The sequence below is a fragment of the Pseudonaja textilis genome, chromosome 18 (assembly GCF_049901715.1).
Source record: "Pseudonaja textilis isolate UNSWEBS1 chromosome 18, rPseTex1.2, whole genome shotgun sequence".
Classification (NCBI taxonomy): domain Eukaryota; kingdom Metazoa; phylum Chordata; class Lepidosauria; order Squamata; family Elapidae; genus Pseudonaja; species Pseudonaja textilis.
This window is the reverse complement of record NC_142007.1, coordinates 6,931,551-6,953,684: the sequence shown is the minus strand read 5'-3', so window position 1 is coordinate 6,953,684 and position 22,134 is coordinate 6,931,551. Positions and strand designations below refer to the sequence as shown.

Genomic DNA, 22,134 nt, shown 5'->3' with positions numbered 1-22,134 from the left:
TCAATGAACTCGAGGACTACCTGAATCGAGTCCCGCCCCTTCCTGCCCCCCCCCCCGCCGTGGATCCTTAGGGTTTCCCGTATTTCAAACCCTACCTGGCAAGACCGCCATGGTTCGGGTGGCTACGTTGATGTCCTGCAGAAGATCCAGGGTCTCGGTGTGGAAGAGACGTATGGAGGACCCCGAGGAGAAGGCCATCCACACGCCACTGCCGGCCTTGATCATGTGGGTCACGTGGCTCTCCTCTTCCGGGTGGACCTCGAATGTTTGCTGCGGGCGAAGAAAAGGAAGAACGGGGCCTCAGCGGGCAACGAAGCCAACGAGGGCGTGGGTAATATTTGGTGTGCAAATAACGCCGGCCGTTACACCAAGTCTGCTGAAGGAAGGACGTTTTTTAGCAAGGGTCTTCACGCTTGGCAAGGGTTGTGGAGACGGACAGTAGGGAAGAACATGAGCCAGTCTAGGAGTCTGGGGAGGACTCGGACGAGGGTCCTGCGTCCGACGCGGAGATGGGGCCAGGGCCATCTGGGAGTGATGTGCTGGCTCCAGAGCCTCCAGAATCTGGCAGCAGCGAGGCAGAGGAACAGGGGGAGCCTGTTCCCAGTTCGTGTATGCGCAGAGCTGCCAGAAGGCAAGAGCAGCGAAGACAAAAGGGCCGACTCTGGAGTAAGGCCTGGGGCTGATTGCCCCTCCCCTACGGTATAAAAGACAGGCAAAGGGAGAGAAACCTTTGCAGGAAGCAAAGTCGTTCGCTCTGTTCGGATTAAACCTCGAAGCTCTGTGTGGACTTTGTACTTCGGTTGGTTTTTTTTACAGTTCATTTGGCAGCCATTCAAAGGAGAGAAAGGTGGGTGCTTATCTCGAGGGACTGTTTGGGACTCAACACAGGCTGGGAATGCACGTAATTCCCAGCACTGAAATAAAACAAGTGTTGTTTTAACTTAAGCGTGTGCTTAACTAGGCCTTAGGAAGTCTTGGTCAGAGCATCGTGTTGGCGCTTTCTCACATCCCATAAGAAAACAGGTTTCCTTTTTCAGAAGGACAGAAGGCTGGCGCAGCCCTCTTTTTAACGCCTCCGTTATAAACTCGGGATGTTACCTGGAAAAATGCTGACAAAGCCCTTTCCCGCCGCTGCATTGACGTCCCTCAACACGTCTCTATCCAAGCAAACGCTCCTATCAATCCCGCTGGGCGGCTTGGGAGACGTAAAAACGTCGCATTAAGGGTTGACGAGGCAGCGAATGCCACCTGACGACGAAGCGCCAAGCAGAAGGAAGAGACGGCTTCGCCGCACCCGGGGAGAGAGAAAGAGGCGGTAGCGAAGAAAGGAAAGGAAACGGAGGCAGGACAGGGCCACTTGCTTCCAAATGAAAAGGAAAGCAGACTTCGTTTTCCCCACGGGTATCCGTGCCTTGGCTCTGTTTACACACGTGTGTGCATCCGCGTGTCCATGCGGGTGTTAATTCGGCCACTGCTTTTAACAGAGGAACTGAGGATCATCCCCCTCGGTGCCAGCTTGCAAGTGCTGGTTGAATCTGAAGTCACAACTGGCACAGGGGAAGAATCCTTAACCGGGCATGAGTTTGTCCCTTGGAGAAGAGAATGGAAACTCTTGTAGGGTGGCAGATATGGGTGCAAATCATGCTGTTAAGGCCCGGCGTGCGGCCTTGCCCGAAGAAGTCGGGGCAGAGGAGCAGGAGAAAGGAAGAGATGGGGGATCTTTGGCATTCAATTCACGCAGAGACAGTGCCACACAGTGGCTGGACCAGAGGAGACGCACAGCACCAGACAGGTGAAACTGTAGAACACAGAATAACCGAGGTCAAAGGGGCCTCGGAGGTCATCGAGTCCAACCACCCTGCACAAACAGGAGGCCCCATACCCATTCCGGACAATTTGCGGTCCAATCTCTTCTTAAAAGCCTCCAGTGATGGACCGCAACCACACAACTTCTGAAGGCAACTTCTGTGCCACTGGTTAATTGCTCTGAGAGATTATAGGATGACAGAATAATGGAGTTAGGAGGGACCTTGGAGGTCTTCTAGTCCAACCCCCGAACTTGTAGGAACCCTACAACCTTTTCAGACCAAGGGCTGTCCAATCTTTTCTTTAAAAAAACTCCAGTGAGGGAGCGCACCCACGTTTTCTGGAGGCAGGACGTTCCGCTGGTCAATTGATGTGGGATTACTGAATTACAGAATAACAAGAGTTGGAAGGGACCTTTAGAGGTCTTTTAGTCCAACCCCCTAACTCAAGCAGGGGACCCTATACCATTCTGGACAAATGGGGGTCCAATCTCTTCTTGAAAGCTTCCAGAGGTGGAGAAGAAAGGAAGAGAGGGAGGAAGAAAGGGAGGAAGGAAGGAAGGAAGGAAAGGGAAGGAAAGGAAAGGAAAGGAAAGGAAAGGAAAGGAAGGAAAGGAAAGGAAAGGAAAGGAAGGGAAGGAAGGAAGGAAAGGAAAGGAAAGGAAAGGAAAGGAAAGGAAAGGAAAGGAAAGGAAAGGAAAGGAAAGGAAAGGAAAGGAAAGGAAAGGAAAGGAAGGAGTGAGAGGAAAGGAAAGGAAAGGAAAGGAAAGGAAAGGAAAGGAAAGGAAAGGAAAGAAAGGAAAGGAAAGGAGGTGAGAGGAAAGGAAAGGAAAGGAAAGGAAGGAAAGGAAAGGAAAGGAAAGGAAAGGAAAGGAAAGGAAGGAAAGGAAAGGAAGGAAAAGGGAAAGGAAAGGAAGGAAAAGAAAAAGGAAAGGAAAGGAAAGGAAAGGAAAGGAAAGGAAAGGAAAGGAAAGGAAAGGAAGGGAAAGAAAAAAAGGAAGGAGGGAAGGAAGGAAGGAAGGAAAGGAAAGGAAGGGAAGGGGAAAGGAAAGGAAAGGAAAGGAAGGAAAAGAAAGGAAAGGAAGGAAGGAAAGGAAAGGAAAGGAAAGGAAAGGAAGGAAGGAAGGGAAGGGAAGGAAGGAAGGATAACAGAGTGGAAGGGACCTTGGAGTTCTTCTCGTCCTTTCCAACCCCCTAACTCAAGCAGGAGACCCTACACCAAACACCTCTGGACAAATGGCTGTCCAGCCTTTTCTCAAAACCCTCCAGGGATGGAGCCCCGCAACTTCTGGAGGCGAGCTGTTCCCCTGGTTAATCCTCCTCACTGTCAGGAAATTCCTCCGGACAGCGAGAAACCATTCCTCCGTGGAACGGCTTTTTGAGTCTGGTTCCCCAACTCCGTCGGGAAACCCCCGGAGAAGAGACCTACCTGAGCCTTCAGGCTGACGGCATCGAAGACGGTGACTTGATTGCCACAGCTGGCCCACACGGCATCCTCCAAGGTGAGCAGCGTCCGCACGGGGGCCAGCCCTACCGCCAGGCAGGTGGGCTCCACGTCAGCATCCCACAGGCCTCCTGCAAGAAGGGAGATAAAGACAGAATTGGAAAGCTTTTTCGGGAAGACCAAAAGGGAAGGAGGAGAATTCGAACCCTACAAAGTGCAACCTTTTTGTGATCTCAACCTCACTTTCCACGCGGGCTAATTATTTGCAGAAGCCCCTGAAGTTTCTCTGAAGCCTGCTGAGAAGATGTCTAGAGAAGAGAAGGACCAGGGGAGACAGATGTCCATGTTGCAGTATTTGAGGGGATGCCACAGAGAGGAAGAAGCTATTTTCCAAAACCCCCGAAGGCCAGACGAGGAATAATAATGGATGGAAACGGATCAAGGAGTCATTCAACTATGGAAATAAGGAGAAACTTTCTGACAGGGAGAACAATCAACCAACAATGGAACAGAAGTTGCCTTCGGAAGTTGTGGGAGCTTCATCTCTGGAAGCTTTCGAGAGAAGACTGGACTTCCATCTGTCAGAAATGGTATAGGGTTTCTGCTTGGGTGGGGGGTTGGACTAGATGACCTACAAGGTCCCTTCCAACTCTGTTAGAGGTTCCATTGGAGAAAATGACCCCTGGCTCCAGGACTCAGAAATGGAAGATGGAAAATCACCCTGTGAAGTCCCAGAGTCTGGGCCGTGTGAGAGCTTGGAAGGGTATAAGCCACAATCTCTTTTATTTATATTTATTTTGGGGGGGGTTCCTCCTCCAGCCTTGAAGTTCTGTTTCCCCATTTCTGCACCAAAACATCCTCTGCCCTGCGGGATTTTTTTCCTTTACTCGTCCGCCAGCCCAACCCTGTTTAAAATCCCTCCCGTTTTGCTCTCCGGGAGAAATTGGTTAAGTGCAAGTGAGTCTTTCCCAACTCGCGCCGCTCTTAATTGATCCGAAGAGTAAAAAAAAAAAAACCCATGGACCACTAAATTAAATTTCTCCGGTGCTTTCTCTGCCGCCATTCCTATAAGCTCTTTTTTTTTTTTCCTGTCTCTTTCTCTCTCTGCAGGGCCTTTTATCGATTTAACACGTCAAAGAAATGGCACGCAAAAAAAAAAACCCTTTTCTGAAACATGGGGAACGAGGTTCCTGGATGTCTTCCCAAATCCTCTGGAGTTTTAAAATAAAAAATAATCACCTGGCCTGGCTGCAAAATTTCTCAAGCGCCTATGCCACGGAGTTTTCTTCCCACAGGGCTTTCGTGATGGTATTTCGGTGGCATTTCTCGGAACACGTCCCCGGCTATTGTCAAAACACGGCCTTATCGTGTCACATCACTTTGTAACTCCTAGACAACCGTTTTGACGTCACCCCGCTGGATATAATCCGCTCAGCCTTTCCGCTGCCCAGAGGAACACACACACACACACACACACAAAATTCAGCAGCGCAAAGGGCACCGATGTTTTGGGCGTGCGATCTTGTGGGTGAAAATGCGGCATAAGCTAGACTTTATTTTTTATTTTATTTTTTTAGTTTCCCTTGGAGGCAGAGGTGCTATTCATCCGGTTCGCACCGGTTCTGGAGAACCGGTAGCGGAAATTTTGAGTCGTTCAGAGAACTGGCAAATCCCACCTCTGACTGGCCCCCATCTCTTCTCCGCCTCCCATTGAGTCCCAGCGGATCAGCTGGGTCTCCTTGCGTTGCCCCGCGCAGGAGAACGGAGCTGGAAAGCAGGTTAGCGGGGTGGGGAGGGAATGTAGATTTTGCAGTATCCTTCCCCTGCCACGCCCAACCAAGCCACGCCCACAGAACCGGAGTAAAAAAAAAATTGAATTCCACCACTGCCCAGAGGGTTAAAAATCTAGAATATATCTTCAGCTTAGGAGAAGGGAGTGATCCATCTCACCGTATTCGGCAAGGCTTCAAGCTGAATTCGTTTAATGACCAAAGTGACAACGGTGATGGAAAAAAAAAGGTGACTTATGGCCAGTTCTCACACTTCCATGGGGGTCCCGTGCAATGGCATGACGGCAATCTAGAAGCCTGAAAAACTCCCGCATTTATGTCAGTTGCACACCTGATCGCAACCTTTTCCAACGAGTAAAGTCAAGCTGGGATGGAACTGCGGTTGCGGATGGTGGCCGTGGGGTGTCTCGCTTAATGACTGCACAAAAAAAGGGCGTAAAATCAGGAGCCTCGCTTAACGGCCGTACTGCTTAACAACGCAGTTTCTGGGCCCGATTGTTGTCGGGAATGTAAGGCTATCGAGTTCCCCGGATGCCAAACAGAACAAGAGTCTACACCACGAATAGAGTTTATTCTAGTTGGAGGACCACAGTGTGATTCTTCAGTCAAATACAAATAAATACAGGTTTGTGTTCAAAGTTGAGATAAATGCCACTTTTTCAACAATGGTGCATATCTATAGCTCAGGTGTGGGATAAGGGTGAAGCCCTGAAGGTGCATTTTTCGGGGGGCAACTGGGCTTCCGTGGTTTTTCTTTGAAGATGTTTCACTTCTCATCCAAGAAGCTTCTTCCAATCTGACTGGATGGTGGGAAAGGGAAGGATTTATACTCCTTGCAGACAGAGCTGGTCATTTGCATCTTTTTAGAGGGTTGTTGAGGACATTTGGAGGTTTATTTGTGTCCTCAGGGTCACCTGAGTGGTGCAAATGGGTGTGGAGCCTCCTTGGCTGCTCTTTTGAAGACAGCAAAGCCCACATTTTGGGGCAGAGAGGACTGCTGGTTTGAAAGAGAGGCTCAAAGAGGCCACCTATGTCCAAATTGAATAGCCCTCCGTCAACAGATACAACATTATCTATCTCCCATCTACTACACAGCTCCTTTCAACAGTTCCAAGGAGGCTCCACACCCGTTTGCACCACTCAGGTGACCCTGAGGACAGAGATAAACCTCCAAGTGGCCTCAACGACCCTCTGAAAGGATGCAAATGACCAGCTGTCTGCAAGGAGTATCAATCCTTCCCTTCCCCATCGTCCAGTCAGAACCGAAGAAGCTCCTTGGACGAGAAACGAAACGTCTTCAAAGGAAAACCAGAAAATCTAGTTGCCACTCGAAAAAAGCACCTTTGGGACTCCAAGTGGCCTCAACGACCATCTAAAAGGATGCAAATGACCAGCTGTCTGCAAGAAGTATCAATCCTTCCCTTCCCCATCGTCCAGTCAGAACTGAAGAAGCTCCTTGGATGAGAAGCGAAATGTCTTCAAAGGAAAACCAGAAAATCCAGTTGCCACTCGAAAAAAGCACCTTTGGGACTCCAAGTGGCCTCAACAACCCTCTAAAAGGATGCAAATGACCAGCTGTCTGCAAGGAGTATCAATCCTTCCTTCCCCATCGTCCAGTCAGAGCTGAAGAAGCTCCTTGGACGAGAAGCGAAACGTCTTCAAAGGAAAACCAGAAAATCCAGTTGCCACTCGAAAAAAGCACCTTTGGGACTCCAAGTGGCCTCAACAACCCTCTAAAAGGATGCAAATGACCAGCTGTCTGCAAGGAGTATCAATCCTTCCCTTCCCCATCGTCCAGTCAGAGCTGAAGAAGCTTCGTGGACGAGAAGCGAAACGTCTTCAAAGAAAAACCAGAAAATCCAGGTGAACAAAAAGTACCTTTGGGATAACCATGACCTGTAGGACTGAGACTCTCCATATAGTAGACAAGGAGGGTGAAGGTTCCTTCTCCAATCTTGTGGGGTTGTTTTCCAAACATTTTCAGCAGAATTTCGGCTGGAGATGTTACGCAGCCTGACAAACGAAATGGTTCGCAAAGCCAACCGACAAGAAGGAACCTTCACTCTCCGATGCCCCCCTTTTATTTTCAATTGGCAGTGAAAAAAAATAAGCCGGCGTCGCAGGTTTCTTCGTACGGCAATGTGTTTTTTTTTCCGCCGCCCGTGCCCTGGGAAGATCTTTGAGTGGCAGATGAAACTGCCCGGGAGATACATCCCTATTTCTCTCTTTGCCCCGGCGCACGCTTTAATTAAAAAAACATAAACGGCTTATCAAAAGCTAATTAATAAGAAGCAACGTGTTTGGCAAGCGGAGCTCGGAAAGCGCCACGGCGTAAACAGGCGTTTATAACCCTGGAACGGAGGGCAGTGGGAGCCACAGATGGTGGGAATTTAGCGGGACGGGGGAGAGGAATGGCTCTGGAAGAAGCGGCAGGCAACGAAAAAAGGGAGAAAAAGAGGATTAAGCCACGGTTGATTAGGAGCGGAGATCACACTCGGTCCAAAGGGGGGGAAAAAAGACATGTTTTGTGGGTCAGGAAGAGGGATCCAGTATGAAACAGCAGAATAAGAGGTGGATCTTTGCAGGTTTTGTGCTCGCTGCTGCCGCTGTGCAGCAAAGTTGAAAAAAATAGCGTGGGACAGGACTTGCATCGGATGCGAACGGTGTGAATGTCTTCTCCAGGTGCTTAGGGAGAAGTCGGACGAAGGCAGCTGAAGGATGACAGGTAGGGTGAGATTTGAGGGGGGGGGAAGGGGAACACCCCCCTCCCCAAAGTGGCCTAAAATGGAAACGTTGATTTGATCCTTGGGTTTGAACGGCAGTGAGGAAGAGGAGGAGGGGTGGTGGTGGAAGAGCGTGGGATTCTTGGTACTGTCTGAGCGTGGTGGTTTCCTTTCAGACATTTCATCACCCAACTAGGTAACATCATCAGCGCTAGAAAGGATGGGGGGGGGATGAACGAGGAGGAGGAGGAGGAGGAGTGGGGGTGTGGACCCCTTGTTGTTCTCTGAATTTGGTGGTTTTCTTACAGAGTTTCTTTGTCCAACTAGGTAACATCAGTGCTAGAAGGGAGGGGGATTTGCAGGGGAGGGAGGAGGAGGAGGGGAGGAGGAGGAGGAGGAGGAGGAGGAGGAGGAGGAGGAGGAGGAGGAGGAGGAGGAGGAATTGAACGATGACTGTGGGATCTTTGGTGCTTTCTAAGCTTAGTGGTTTTCTTTCAGACATTTCATTACCCAACTAAGTAACATCATCAGTGCTAGAAGGGAAGGAGATTTGCGGGGGGGAGGGGGGAGGGAGGAGGAGGAGGAGGAGGAGGAGGAGGAGGAGGAGGAGGAGGAGGAGGAGGAGGAGGAGGAATTGAACGATCACTGTGGGATCTTTGGCGCTTTCTAAGCTTGGCGGTTTTCTTTCAGGCATTTCATCACCCAACTAGGTAACATCCTCAGTGCTAGAAGGAAGGGCGGTTTGGGCAGAGAGGAGGAGGAGGAGGAGGGAAGAGAAACTCTGGCCATTTCGGACCCGTGAATCAGCCTGCCCAGATCACCCCACACTTCGAGGGGGCGCAGAGGGGGAAAGATACGAAGAGAAAGCAGATCGACAACAATGCATATTTTACGCCAGGGCTGCTTTTGCAAGATGGACGGCAGGGACGCAGGTGAGGCTGGCACCGACCTACCAACTCCAGCCGGCCGGGCAGGAGGATCCGAACCAGCTGAAAGCAAAGGTGAGTCTTGTTTTATGTCTTGTTTTAATCCACCCGAGGGAAAAAAAAAAAGCGGGAGGATTAAACCCAGCTGACAGATTTCAGCAAGGCGTAAAAACAGCAAACCTTCCCCAGGGCCGGCGAGAAACTGACAGCTGATCAATAAGGAAATTACGGAGCTTTCAAATTCTGCTTTTGGTCTCGGGACCCGCCTTCCAGGCGCCGCATTTCTGAAAGCCCGTGAAGGTTAAGTATTTCGGGGGGCTCCGCGGGAATGCGGGGAAGCTTCCTCCGCCTTCCCGGGTTTACAACAAGCAGGAAATTAAAATTGATTTTAAATTAATTAAAAGCACCTGGAAACAAAGTGGGAGCGAAACCCTTCCCTGGACAGAACCTCGGAGGGAAAGAGGGGGAAGACAGGCACGAAAACTTATTTCTTGTAGATCTCAAAGGCCCCTTTTAACCAGGTAGTCAAAGATTACAGATTAATAGAGTCGGAAGGGACCTTGTAGGTCATCTAGTCCAACCCCTCCAACCCAAGCAAACTCTACACCATTTTTGACCAAAGGCAATCCAGTCTCTTCTTGAACTCAAGAGTAACAGACACACACACAAAATGCGACTTACAACCGCAACCGAGTCCGAAAATTTCCGTCGCTTAAGTGAGACCTTGGCTAAGTGAGTTTTGCCCCCGCTTTAAGACCTCTCTCGCCCCCAGTTATTAAGTGAATCACTGCCAGTGTTAAGGTTGTTCAACAAACCTGGTGATTTTGCTCATCAGAAAGTCGGCAAAGGTGACGCACACACACACACACACCCCGGGGACACTGCAACTGTCATAAATGCCAATCAAGTGTCCTGAATTTTGAACAAGTGATCACGGAAGTGCTGCAACGGCCGTTAAGTGTGAAAAATGGTCCAAAGTCCCTTTTTTTTTCCTGTGGACTTGTAACTTCGGTCACTAAACAAACTGTTGTAACTCAAGGAGTAGCTGTAATATGTTTTTGGGAGGGGCGGGGTGGAGGCAGTATTTCTTAAACAAACTTAAGTGGAGTGGAATGGATTGTATTCCGTCCACACTTCTCAACTGGTTCTGTGTTGTGGTTCACCGGCAGCAGTTGCGGATGGCTGAGGTCTCGGAAAGCGAGGACTCAGACGAGGGGCCTGCGTGTGATGCAGGGATGGGGCCAGGACCATCAGGGAGTAGAGATTGTGGAGGCTGGCAGCAGTGAGGAAGAGGCCCCCGAGAAGCCTGTGTCCAGTGCGCGTGTGTGCAGGGTTGCTCGAAGGAAAGGGCAGCGGCAGCAGCAGAGGCGACTCAGGAGTAAGGCTGCAAGGTGATGGCCCCTCCCTTAAGGGATAAAAGCCAGCTGAGAAACCGGAGTTCTTTGCAGGAAGCAAAGAAGTTTTTGCATTCAAGCCTTGTGGATGTTTGGAATATCTTGGAGACTCTTTGTGTTTGAAATATTCCTTGGCAATTTTATCTAGTGTTCTTGGCAGCCTTGCACTACTTTGGCAAGGCTCGTTCTTATCAGAGACAATTAGTTTGAAACCGCCTTTTAACCGGGAAGGGACGGAATTCGTAAAGAATCATTAAAAGGTTTTGCTGTTACCTCTGCTTCTTGTTGGTTTCCTTGGAACAAGGTTTGGGATCAGAACATTCTAGAAGAAACTTAATAGAGCTGTGGCTCAGTGGGTAGTCCTTAACTTACAAAAGGCTGCTTAGTGACCGTTCAAATTTATGACGGAGTAGAATTCCACTTATTTTCAAATCTCTAGGTTCCCTGGGAGAATTGTTGCCAATCGTGTCGATAATCCTTTGGCTGATGGACTACACGAGAAAAGTTAAAATTCCAAATCGGTTTGTTTTTAAACACATCTCACCATCAGCAGGGGTGGGGCTGCCGGGGGTTCGCAGGGGTTCAAGAGAGCCCCCCCACCAAATTCCACTCCTGTCTGGCTCCGCCCACGCTGCCCCTCCCCTCCCAGAAGTCCCCACGTGGCCCATTTTGGAGGCACGCGCCTCCCGGAAGTTCAGGAAGGCCAGAAACGGGCCGGTTTCTGGCTTCCAGAGAGCCTCCGGAGCCCGGGGAGGCCGTTTTAATCCTCCCGGAGGCTCAAAGAAAGCCTCAGGAGCCCAGCAGGAGGCCGACTAGGCCACGCCCACCCTGGCCACGTCCACCCAGCCACCAGGCAGGGAACTAACATTGCTAACAACGAGCCCACCCTTGGCAATAAGCAGTATATGACCCTGATGGAACATCCGAATTTTGGAACAATCGGCGTCCACGTAAATCTCGCGCGGGTTGGAAAAAGGAGTTTGGAGAAGGGCTTTGGGCTGTATATGCACCCTGAGGTAGGTAGAAAAGGACGCTCACCGTTGATTCTGGCATAGACCGCCACTGTCCCGTTCTGCAGGCCGGCGAAGAGGTAATCAGCATTGTGCTTCAGGCAGAGGACGGGGTGGGCTCCAGGCGTCTGGCTGATCAGCAAACACTGGGCCCCTGTGTCCAGGCTGCTGTAGGCCAAGATGCTGCAGGGGGGACAAAGCGACACTCCCCTCAAAAACCTATCATGAACCAAGGGCCATTTACTAACACTGAAAGTGCACCCCCCAGTGGCTGACAAGGGAACTGCTGGAGTAGCTTCATCCCTTTTCTCTTGAATAAGGAGTAGGCAACCCACGACTCTGGAGCCGCATGCGGCTCTTTCACCCCTCTGCTGTGGCTCCGTCGTTCAAAATAGGCAGCACAACTGTGTGATACCTGCCAGCAGGTGATTTATTGAGCTTTTCAACCATGGACGAATCCAAGAAAAGAAAAGTTTTCTAAGAAAACAGAACAGTCTAATGATACATGAGCAGATTCATTTGCTTTTACTGCCGACGAGACTGGTTTACCCGTATGCTTAATATGTGGTGAGAGGTTGAATACATGCAGTGTTATCTTCCTTTTAGATGTCCAAAAGGGTTTTGTGCCTCCCGGTGTTTTCTTTTCTGTGGGAAACAGGTCCAAATGGCTCTTTGAGTGTTTAAGACATTAATGTCTTGAATTAAGACCATTTGGGACCACTCCACTGAACATGTGCAGAGTGCTTTCCCCCATAGAAAAGTAGAAAAATAGGGACCCCTTTGGTAGGAAGGGAACAGCGACGTTCCGTGCGCCTTGGGCATTTAGTCCTGTCGGCCACATGACCACGGAGACATCTTCGGACAGCGCTGGCTCTTCGGCTTTGTAACGGAGAAGAGCACCGCTCCCTAGAGCCAGGAACAACTAGCACGTATGTGCGAGAGGAACCTGAGGAGAGCGAGGACTCAGATGAGGGGTCAGGACCATTAGGGAGTGGACTGCTGCCTTCAGAGATTGTTGGGGACTGGCAGCAGCGATGAGGGGGTTCCCGAGGAGCTTGTGCCAAGTGCGTGTGCGCACAGGGTTGCTCGCAGGAAAGAGCAGCTGCAGCAGCATGGGCGACTCAGGAGTAAGGCTGCAAGGTAATGGCCCCTCCTTCAAGAAGATAAAAAGCAGCTGTGCAGTGAAAGTTCTTTGCAGGAAGCAAAGACGTTTTGAAACTCAGCCTCGTGGGCATTACAGTTGGTATTTGAAGAGTCTTGTGTTGTAAACTATTTCTTATCTGTTGTTTTTTGGCAAGTCTCACACAGTTTGGCAAGGCTTGTGCTTATCACAGCTAATTATTTTGCAGAAGCATTACAAGGTTTTTGTTCCTTTTGGACTGTGTTTGATTTGTCGGCAAAGGCTCTGGGTCAGAACAGGCATTCGACTGACCAGCCCAAAGAAGGGTTAAACAGACCATGGCACGATAGGGTGACCTGCACAGACTTCCCAACTCTCCAAGCCCCTCCCCCCAATTATTTCCAGGACCCCGATCTCTTTCTCACCTGCCATCTTTCAGGCCGAGGCAGAGGGCAGGCTGAGATGGAAAGGACTGGTCAGCCGTGGATGGAGACTCTTCCACTCGTTCCTCTTCGGCCTTTTCAGGGATGACTCCAAGCAGAGGACCTGCGAGGCCACGGGGAAGGATCTGACCGTACGAGGCACTGACCGGTTCAGGGAAAATATCTCCACCTGGCCCCCAGCACCCTCCTGACCTCCTCCGACCTAGAGGAACCAAAAAGAGGCGGTCTTTTACGCCGTACTACAATTTCATCACCTGGTTGACCAGGGCGGTTGAGTGAATCGTAAGGTCGTGAAGTGAATCGCAAGGTTGTCCTATGAATCATAAGGTCATGAAGTGAATCCCAAGGCCGTTATGTCAATCACAAGATCATTAGGCAAATCGCAAATTTGTTAAGTGAATCACAAGTTTGTTAAGTGAATCACAAGTTTGTTAAGTGAATCGCTAGATTGCTAAGTGAATCACTAGATTGCTAAGTGAATCACAAGGCTGTTATGTCAATCATAAGATCGTTAGGTGAATCACAAGGTTGTTAAGTGAATCACAAGGTTGTTAAGTGAATCACAAGGTTGTTTCTAGAGTCTCAACCTCTTTTTTTATAGTTTGGTGACCAAAACTGGATGCAGAATTCCAGGTGTGGGCCTTACTAAGGCTTTATAGAGTGGTATTAGCACCTCCCTTGATCTTGATTGTAATAGAGGCTGTTTTTACATAAACTCACCCAAAGATACCCCTGTGGCAGAGAAGTGCTGATGGCCGAAAATCCCAGCAAGGAAGACTGGACTGGGCTGTGCACGGCCGCCCCGAGCTGAAAGCAGGAACCCATCCAGAAGGGGAGAGAGAGAGAAAAAAAAGAGAGAGAGAAACCGACTGGAGAGTTATTTTACAACTCTTTGAAACAGACTTCGGCGAAGGGACGTAAAAAAAAAAAGGCCCCACTTTCTAAAACGATATCTTCACTATCGGTCTCCGAAAACAAAAGGAAAGGAATTGTTAAGAACAGCTAAAAATACATCTGGGAAACAACAGAATCAATCAATGGAAACACTCAATTAAGGCAGAGCCACCAGAGAAAGGGGTTGAGGGAAGCAGTAGGAACAAGCGGGCTAAAATTAGTCTCGGGTAAACCAACTGGGCCCCAACTGCAGATGTTCTCAAAGAAAGAGAATGAGAGGGCATAAAAGTCTGGGTTGGTTTTTTTTTTTTTGAAGGTAATTATGTGCCTCCTTTCTCTTTTCTCCTTTCTCCAGCTGAGACTATTTTTCTTCCACCTCGCCAGAAAACAGAAGTGGAGAGAAAAAGGAACCCAATTAGCAAGGCTGGGTGAGATCTTGCACTCTCGAATTGAAAGTGTCCCTTCCTTCTTCCTCCTCTCCATCTTTCTTCTTCCCTTCTTTCTCCTTCCTTCCTTCCTTCTTTTTAGGTTCTTCTTCCTTCGTTCCCTTCCATTTTCTTCATTCCTTCTACTTCCCTTCTTTCTCTCCCTCTCCCCTCCATCTTTCTGCTTCCTTCCTTTTCCTACTTTCCCCTTCCTTTCATCCTTCCTCCCTCCCCCCCCCCCTTGATCTTCCTTCCTTTTCCTGGTCATAAGTAGCTTGGGTGGGGGTGGGGGGTGGGGGTTGTCTCCTGTAACTTCAGCTAAGTGACCAGTCAAAAGGTGAGGGCTATCTGTAACGGCATAGAAGAAGTTGCAAGTCCTTGAAGAGATGGTCAGAAGTTGGCCATCTTGGGTGGGTCTCCTTACCTGCAGGTCGAGGGCTCTGGAGGAGAAGGCAGGGATGTGACAGACCAAAATGGGACACCAGAAAGCGGCTTTGCTCTTCTTGTCTTCTTCAGGGCAGACCCATCCAGGCTGGTTTTCTTCCCCTGCAGGGGTGGGGAGAGAAGAGCTGAAAAATCCCCTCTCCAAATGGATCCTATGACCTTGGCCAACAGTCAACTTTTAATCAGCAGTCAACCTTAGTCAACAGTCAACTTTGGCCAACAATCAAACTTGGTCAACAGTCAACCTTGGTCAACAGTTAACTTTGATCAATTGTCAACCTTGATCAACAGACCAGCAGTCAATCTTGGCCAACAGTCAACTTTGACCAACATCAACCTTGGTTAACTGTCAACCTTGGTTAACAGTCAACCTTGGTCAACAGTCAATCTTGACCAGTAGTCAATCTTGGCCAACAGTCAACCTTGGTCAACAGTCAATCTTGACCAGTAGTCAATCTTGGCCAAGAGTCAACTTTGACCAACAGTCAACCTTGGTCAACAGTTAACTTTGATCAATTGTCAACCTGGATAAACAGACCAGCAATCAATCTTGGCCAACAGTCAACTTTGACCAACATCAACCTTGGTGTAACTGTCAACCTTGGTTAACAGTCAACCTTGGTCAACAGACAATCTTGACCAGTAGTCAATCTTGGCCAACAGTCAACTTTGACCAACAGTCAACCTTGGTCAACAGTCAACCTTGGCCAAGTCAACCTTGGCCAACAGTCAGCCTTGGCCAACAGTTAACCTTCATCAACAGTCAACTTTGATCAATTATCAACCTTGGCCAACTGCCTATCTGTGAAGCAAAGCAGAATGAGAATGCCGTTCCCAGAAGCCTGGAAAAGCCATCTGGGTTGTACCGGCCATGGATAAAAATGATAAATTTTCTGACTGCCCCCTCCTCAAATGCACAGAAGGGACCTCAGACAGTCCAGTACCCCAGAGCCACAGCTTGCCGACTTTAAAAACACCCCACAATGTAGATTTCCCCTTGCAAAGGAAAGTGAATGATTTTATCGATTGGGGTTTCTAGGATTCCTTCAATGAAGGTTGACACGCGATCTTTAGAAGTACGGACATACTCAATAACTAAAAAGAAGATGGAGAAGGGAAGGAACTGATACACCAGCCCTGTTCCGTCATCTCCTGCAGCTAAAAAAGTCTGTAAAGTTTTATTTATTATTTTTATTTATCAATCAGATTGATATGACCGACCGTCTCTGCAATTTTTCATCCATTCCTGAAAAGTCTCTCTCTTGTAAAAAGGCGATATTTTTATACAATCTAGATATAGTAGGAGGAAGGACTGAACCAGTGTTACATTTAGCAGCATACTGATGCTTTTTTTTTCCTTTCTAAATTATCATTCCCCACCACCATCACTTAATTTTCATTTTAATGCAGTGTCTCTTAGCTTGGCAACATTTAAGTTGCAGGAGCTTCAATTTTCAGAACTCTTAAAAGTTGCTGAGATTGGAGATGGTGAGAAACCAAAGCTTTAATGTATGTAGCTCCTTATCGTATTATCATTAATGCATTATTCTTTTATTTGCTACACTTCATTAATAAACATTTAAGCAGGCTGCATCGCTCTTCCCTTGTTTATTTGCCACGCTTCATTAGTAAAATTTAAAACGGATGAAGCAATTTCAGCCTCTCTTCACTTAAAGTTATCTCATTAGGGCGGACAGGCAGGACGGCATAACAGTATCCAGAGAGACCCCTAAAAGTCACAAACTTTTATCGATTTCCTTATGGAATATTCGGGGTGAGGCGGAAGTCCCCTCACCCATGGAGAGATAAGCAATTAATTTCTCCTCTCCATCACGTGCCTTGGGAGTGGCAGCTCAGTATTTTAATTACAGAAAATATTAAAACATAAGCCATAAAAAAAAACAGCTTATACTGAATATTTTAGCAGGGGGGCTCCTGATAATCATGTTAACAGCTTTTTCCAAAGCTTCTGCAGGGACAGTCCTCGACTTGCGACCACAGTTGGGACCAGGATTTCCGTCGTTAAGCAGTGTGGCTGTTGAGCCAGTTGCAACCGATTTTATTAATACTTTTGCCCAGGTTGTTAAGCAAATCATTGCCATTCCTTCATTCATTCATTCTCCACTCATCACTGGAGGTTTTTTAGAAGTTTCTCTGAAATAGAATAGGTTCTCCTGCCTGAGCAGGGGGCTGGACTAGAAGACCTCTAGGGTCCCTTCCAACTATACTAGTCTAGTCTCCATTCCATTCCATTCTAGACTTATTTCTATTCTATTCTCATTTCAATTCTATTTTTATTTCTATTCTATTCTATTCTTATTTCGATTCTATTCTAATTTCGATTCTAGTCTTATTTCAATTCTTATTTCTATTCTATTCTGTTCTGTTATGTTCTATTCTATTCTAGTCTCCATTCCATACTTATTTCTATTCTATACTTATTTCGATTCTAGTCTAGACTTATTTCTATTCTATTCTTATTTCAATTCTATTTTTATTTCTATTCTATTCTTATTTCGATTCTAGTCTTATTTCGATTCTAGTCTTATTTCAATTCTTATTTCTATTCTATTCTGTTCTGTTCTATTCTATTCTAGTCTCCATTCCATTCCATTCTATACTTATTTCTATTCTAGAATTATTTCTATTCTAGTCTAGACTTATTTCTATTCTATTCTTATTTTAATTCTATTTTTATTTCTATTCTGTTCTTATTTCTAGTCTATTCTTATTTCGCAATTCTATTTTTATTTCTATTCTATTCTTATTTCTAGTCTATTCTTATTTCGATTCTAGTCTTATTTCAATTTTTATTTCTATTCTATTCCGTTCTGTTCTATTCTGTTCTAGTCTCTATTCCATTCCATTCTATACTTATTTCTATTCTAGACTTATTTCTATTCTATTCTTATTTTGATTCTTATTTCTATTCTATTCTTATTTCTATTCTATTCTTATTTCAGTTCTATTCTATTCTTATTTCTAGTCTATTCTTATTTCAATTCAATTCTATTCTTATTTCTAGTCTATTCTTATTTCAATCCTATTCTATTCTTACTTCTATTCTATTCTATTCTTATTTCTATTCTATTCTGTTCTATTCTATTCATTCAATTTTATGCTGCCCATCTCACCAAAGGCAACACTAGGCAGCTTAAAAACATAGTTTGATTCAGTTGTCAAAGTGAATCAGGCAGTTCGTAAACAATTCCAAGCATCCTGTCTCCGCTTCTCAGAAGCTGCCATTTCTGATACTGCAACCATCGTAAGTACATGTCAGTGGCCCAAGCACCTGAATTTTGATCACATGACCGTGGGGGGGTGCTGCTGCTGCAGGGTTGTAAGTGCGAGGACTGTCGTAAGTCACTTTATGAAAATCCCTCACCCTTTTATCACGTGAGTCCCGGTGACCGGCTCAGATTGGATCCTGCCCCGAGTCACTTTTTTTTCCCCCCAAGGCAACTGTAACTCTGCCACTAAACGAATGGTTATAAGTCAAGGACGGACCCTACGCCGTTATGAAGAAGCAACGAATCAAGGAACAACGACGCGAAGGCGCTTTTACTCACGGAGGGCAATTTTGGCCAAGTGCAAATGATTCACCCAGGAAATTTTGCTGAGTGGGTTTGGTGTGATGAACACCACCATGACGCTGACGGGGCGACCAGACCTGTCAAAATAAATAAGTAAATAAATACATAAACATATAATATATAAAAAATAAATAAATCCCAGGAGATAAAGAGGCCATCAGTTTAAAGAGGCCATCTATATCAAAACTGAACAGCCCTCTTTCAACCGAGGTAGAAGGATCCGGCATCCGCTATCTCCAGTCTACAACACGGTCCTTTCAACCGTTCCAAGAAGGCTCCACACCCCGTCACGCTCCTGTCGGAGTCTACATCCGACGAGGAAGACGAACAGCTGACGGAGTGGGAGTGTGGCTCCATTGGCTGTGGAGAAACTGGGAAGTCCGGCTGGGCAGAGCAGGGGAGAGGTAGAACAAGGGAGAAGAAGTTCAGAGAAAGACACAGGCCTGCCCCCTCTTCATTCTAGGGCACGCGGGGAGGAACGGAGAAGGGAGCAATGTGGGTTGCATGGCTTATGGGGAAGGAAAGGGCCCTGATTCCCTTCATTAGCCACACCTGGGAATGAGTCTACATCCGACGAGGAAGACGAACTGCTGACAGGGAGTGGGAATGTGGCTCCGTTGGCTGTGGAGGAAACTGGGGAAGGGCAAAGTCCGGCTGGGCAGAGCAGGGGAGAGGTAGAACAAGGGAGAAGAAGTTCAGAGAAAGACACAGGTCTACCCCCTCTTCATCCTAGGGCACGCAGGGAGGAATGGAGAAGAGAGCAATGTGGGTTGCATGGCTTATGGGGAAGGAAAGGGCCCTGATTCCCTTCATTAGCCACACCTGGGAATGAGTCTACATCCGACGAGGAAGACGAACTGCTGACAGGGAGCGGGAGTGTGGCTCTGTTGGCTGTGGAGAAACTGGGGAAGGGCAAAGTCCGGCTGGGCAGAGCAGGGGAGAGGTAGAACAATGGAGAAGAAGTTCAGAGAAAGACACAGGCCTGCCCCCTCTTCATTCTAGGGCACGCGGGGAGGAACGGAGAAGACAGCAACGTGGGTTGTGTGGCTTACGGGGGAGTTGGGCTCGAGACTCATGATTGAATTGGGGGTAACCGCCGGAATCCTGACAGCCTGTCTGAAATGGTATAGGGTGTCCTGCTTGAGCAGGGGGTTGGTCTAGAAGACCTCCAAGGTCCCTTCCACTTCTATTCTGATTGATTGAAGATACAGCTTGATGACCGTTGGATCACCCATTCCTGGCTTTGGTGGAAATGAACCAGGCCTGGAGGGGTGCGCTGAAGCCAGAATGATGGGTGGGTGGGCTTTGAACGTCGTGGTGGGTTCTCTTGAGCCACCTTTAGGAAATAAACCACTCCACGTACTTGTCGGGCTTCCCAGGAAGTAAGAGGCGGAGGCGGCATTTGTTGGCCGAGTGGATCTCCTCTTCCTTCACCCTCATCATCCTCTGCAGAGCTAAGCACCAATCTTGGGCCACCGTCATGTTCAGGTTCTAGAAGCCAAGCGGACAAAGAAGATTAATTCATTGGGGTCTTCGTTTCAGGGGCACAACCCCAGGAGAGAGGAGTATCGTGAATCTGGATTGTGGACTTCGTTGATCACAAATGTTGGGAGCAAATCCTCCCATTAGGAGGTCATTTGGGCAGAACGGCATCTCTAAGATTTCTCTCTCTTCACTCAAGAACAGGACAGGTCGTCCTCAACTTACAACCGCCCGTTTAGTGACCGTGCACAGTTACAATGGGTCTGGAAAAAAAAGGGAGGGGGCTTACGGCCCCTCCGACCGTTTTTCACACAACTGTTGTGTCAGAGTGTTTGGCAGCGCGACGACCCTTATGAGACAACCCAGGAGCAATACACAGCACGCAGAGACTTAGACATTAACAGTGGTTTAACATACAACAGGTATATACAGACGATATACACCTGGTAGCAAAATACCTTTACAAGCAAGCTTTTCTTCTTCTTAAGGCATGGGCTGAATACTGGCCACAAGGAAAGAAAACCAAGCCCTCTAATGGCTGCCTTTTATATACACACCTCTTAAAGGGATTTTTTTACTCTCCAGCCTTAAAGGGAAATAACCCAGAGTCTGCTGAATCAACCTTGTTACATCATACGTTCGCCATCACGGCCCTAAGTTGTTCGCAACTTCTGCATTTCAAACAAAACTATCTCATGCGGCTTCAAAAGCGTAGCAAATAACAGGGTGGTGATGAAAGGCCCTCTGTGGCCCGTGCAGAGTTGCCTCGAAGTGGACTCACCTGGTAGGTGCCATGGAGGGTACTGATTAAAAGAGTGATCTGCTGCACCACAGCCAGGTCTTTTTGCAGATCCTGCAGATCCTGGAACAGGCGAGGAGGTCCCAAGTAAACTTTATCTGAAGGAGGAAAACTTGGATTTTAGGGAACGCCAGGACCAGAGAGTCTCCTTGCCTAGAGAGTGTGCACACTCACCCTTTCCACTTCAAATATACGTTTGTCTTTCTTTTATTCCCAATACAGGTAGTCTGGTCTCTTAGCAGCCCATTCAAAGTTATGCTGGAACTATTTGGGGGCTACTGAGGACCTGGAGCCAAAATTCTTGGCAACACAACTGCAATTAGGGCCACACAGCTGCATTTTAATGACTGTCGTGACTTACAGCTATTACAATCGATGACTAACTATACTAGCAAACTCAGGTAATGGAGGCATCATACCGAATCCATAAGGGCTTTTTTTAAAAAAAAGGATGTTCTTTGAATTTTACAGGGTGCCTAACAATTTTAAAAATAAAATTCAAAAATATCTCTTCAGTTCAAATTCAGGAGGGGCAGCCACTTGAACGCTGGGCCCCTTTCAGGAGAAATATTGGAAAAATAATTTCCCAAAGTTATTCACATCTTCCAATTGGCCAATAGATGACAGATACAGTAGATGATAGATAGATGATAGATAGATAGATAGATAGATAGATAGATAGATAGATAGATAGATAGGATAAATAGAGATATGGATGGGTAGGTAGGTAGGAAGGTAGGTAGGTAGATATAGATATTTAGAGAGATAGATACAGATAGATAGAGAGATATGGATGGATGGATGGATGGATGGATGGATGGATGGATGGATGGATGGATGGATGGATAGGTATGTGGGTAGGTAGGTAGGAAGGTAGATATAGATAGATGATAGATATAGATACATGGAGAGACAGATACAGATAGAGAAATAGAAAGGGATGGATGGATGGATGGAGGATGGGTGGGTGGATGGATGGGTGGATGGATGGATAGGTAGGTAGATAGGTAGAAAGGTAGATAGATAGATAGAGATAGATAGATAGATAGATAGATAGATAGATAGATAGATGGATGGATGGATGGATGGATGGATGGATGGATGGATAGATAGATAGATAGATAGATAGATAGATAGATAGATAGATAGATAGATAGATAGATAGATATACACACAGAGAGAGAGAGAGGGAGGGAGGGAGAGAGAGGGAGAGAGAGAGATAAATTACAATCCATTTTGAATGCATAGCAGAAAAAACAGCCTTGAGAATTTACTAGCCACCTAAGCCGACTCAGAGTTTACAAAACATTTCGGGTGATACTTGCAATAAGTGCTCCCAAAAGGAAAAAGGATTTTTATCCAAGGAAGATTTTAAAGGAAGATGTTTTTTTAGGGGAGAAGGTCAACTGTCCCGATTTTCCACGGCTCGTCCCCCTCCCCATCTCCTGAGTTGGCCGTTTTGAACCATGGGAAAAGGAGAGAAATGGTCTTTACTATGGCCAGACTGGTTGGATGGGGCTGGTTTCTTGGAGCCCACGTTTGGGATGGCGATTCCGTCTTTCTCCTTGGCGCTGCTCTCCTGGCCCACTTCTAGGACCTGAACCTGGGGCAAGGCTGCGTTCCACTTCACGATGTACTTGGGCCCCAGAGGGACCAGACTGCTGATCTCAAGCTGGCCCCCTGCGAGAAAGAAAACCCAGATTTTTGTGGGTTTTTTTTAAGAGAGAGAGAGAGAGAGAGAGAGAGAGAGAGAGGATGGGTACACTCTGCCTCCAGACTCACAACAGCCGGGAAAATCTGCAAGACACACTTTAAGAAACCTCAAAGCAGCGAGCAGATTTT

At 47.4% G+C, this 22,134-nt stretch overlaps 1 protein-coding gene across 1 annotated transcript in view; it reads right to left on the bottom strand.

Moving 5' to 3' along the window:
• Positions 1-22,134, bottom strand: part of ARHGEF10L (Rho guanine nucleotide exchange factor 10 like) — a 70,242-nt gene that overhangs the window by 6,485 nt on the left and 41,623 nt on the right. The window contains 11 exon segments of the mRNA XM_087914819.1: positions 96-270; positions 3,235-3,380; positions 11,121-11,275; positions 12,638-12,743; positions 12,746-12,857; positions 13,376-13,462; positions 14,399-14,520; positions 17,988-18,088; positions 19,375-19,502; positions 20,275-20,390; positions 21,787-21,971. Coding sequence (XP_087770945.1) covers positions 96-270; positions 3,235-3,380; positions 11,121-11,275; positions 12,638-12,743; positions 12,746-12,857; positions 13,376-13,462; positions 14,399-14,520; positions 17,988-18,088; positions 19,375-19,502; positions 20,275-20,390; positions 21,787-21,971 — 1,433 coding nt within the window.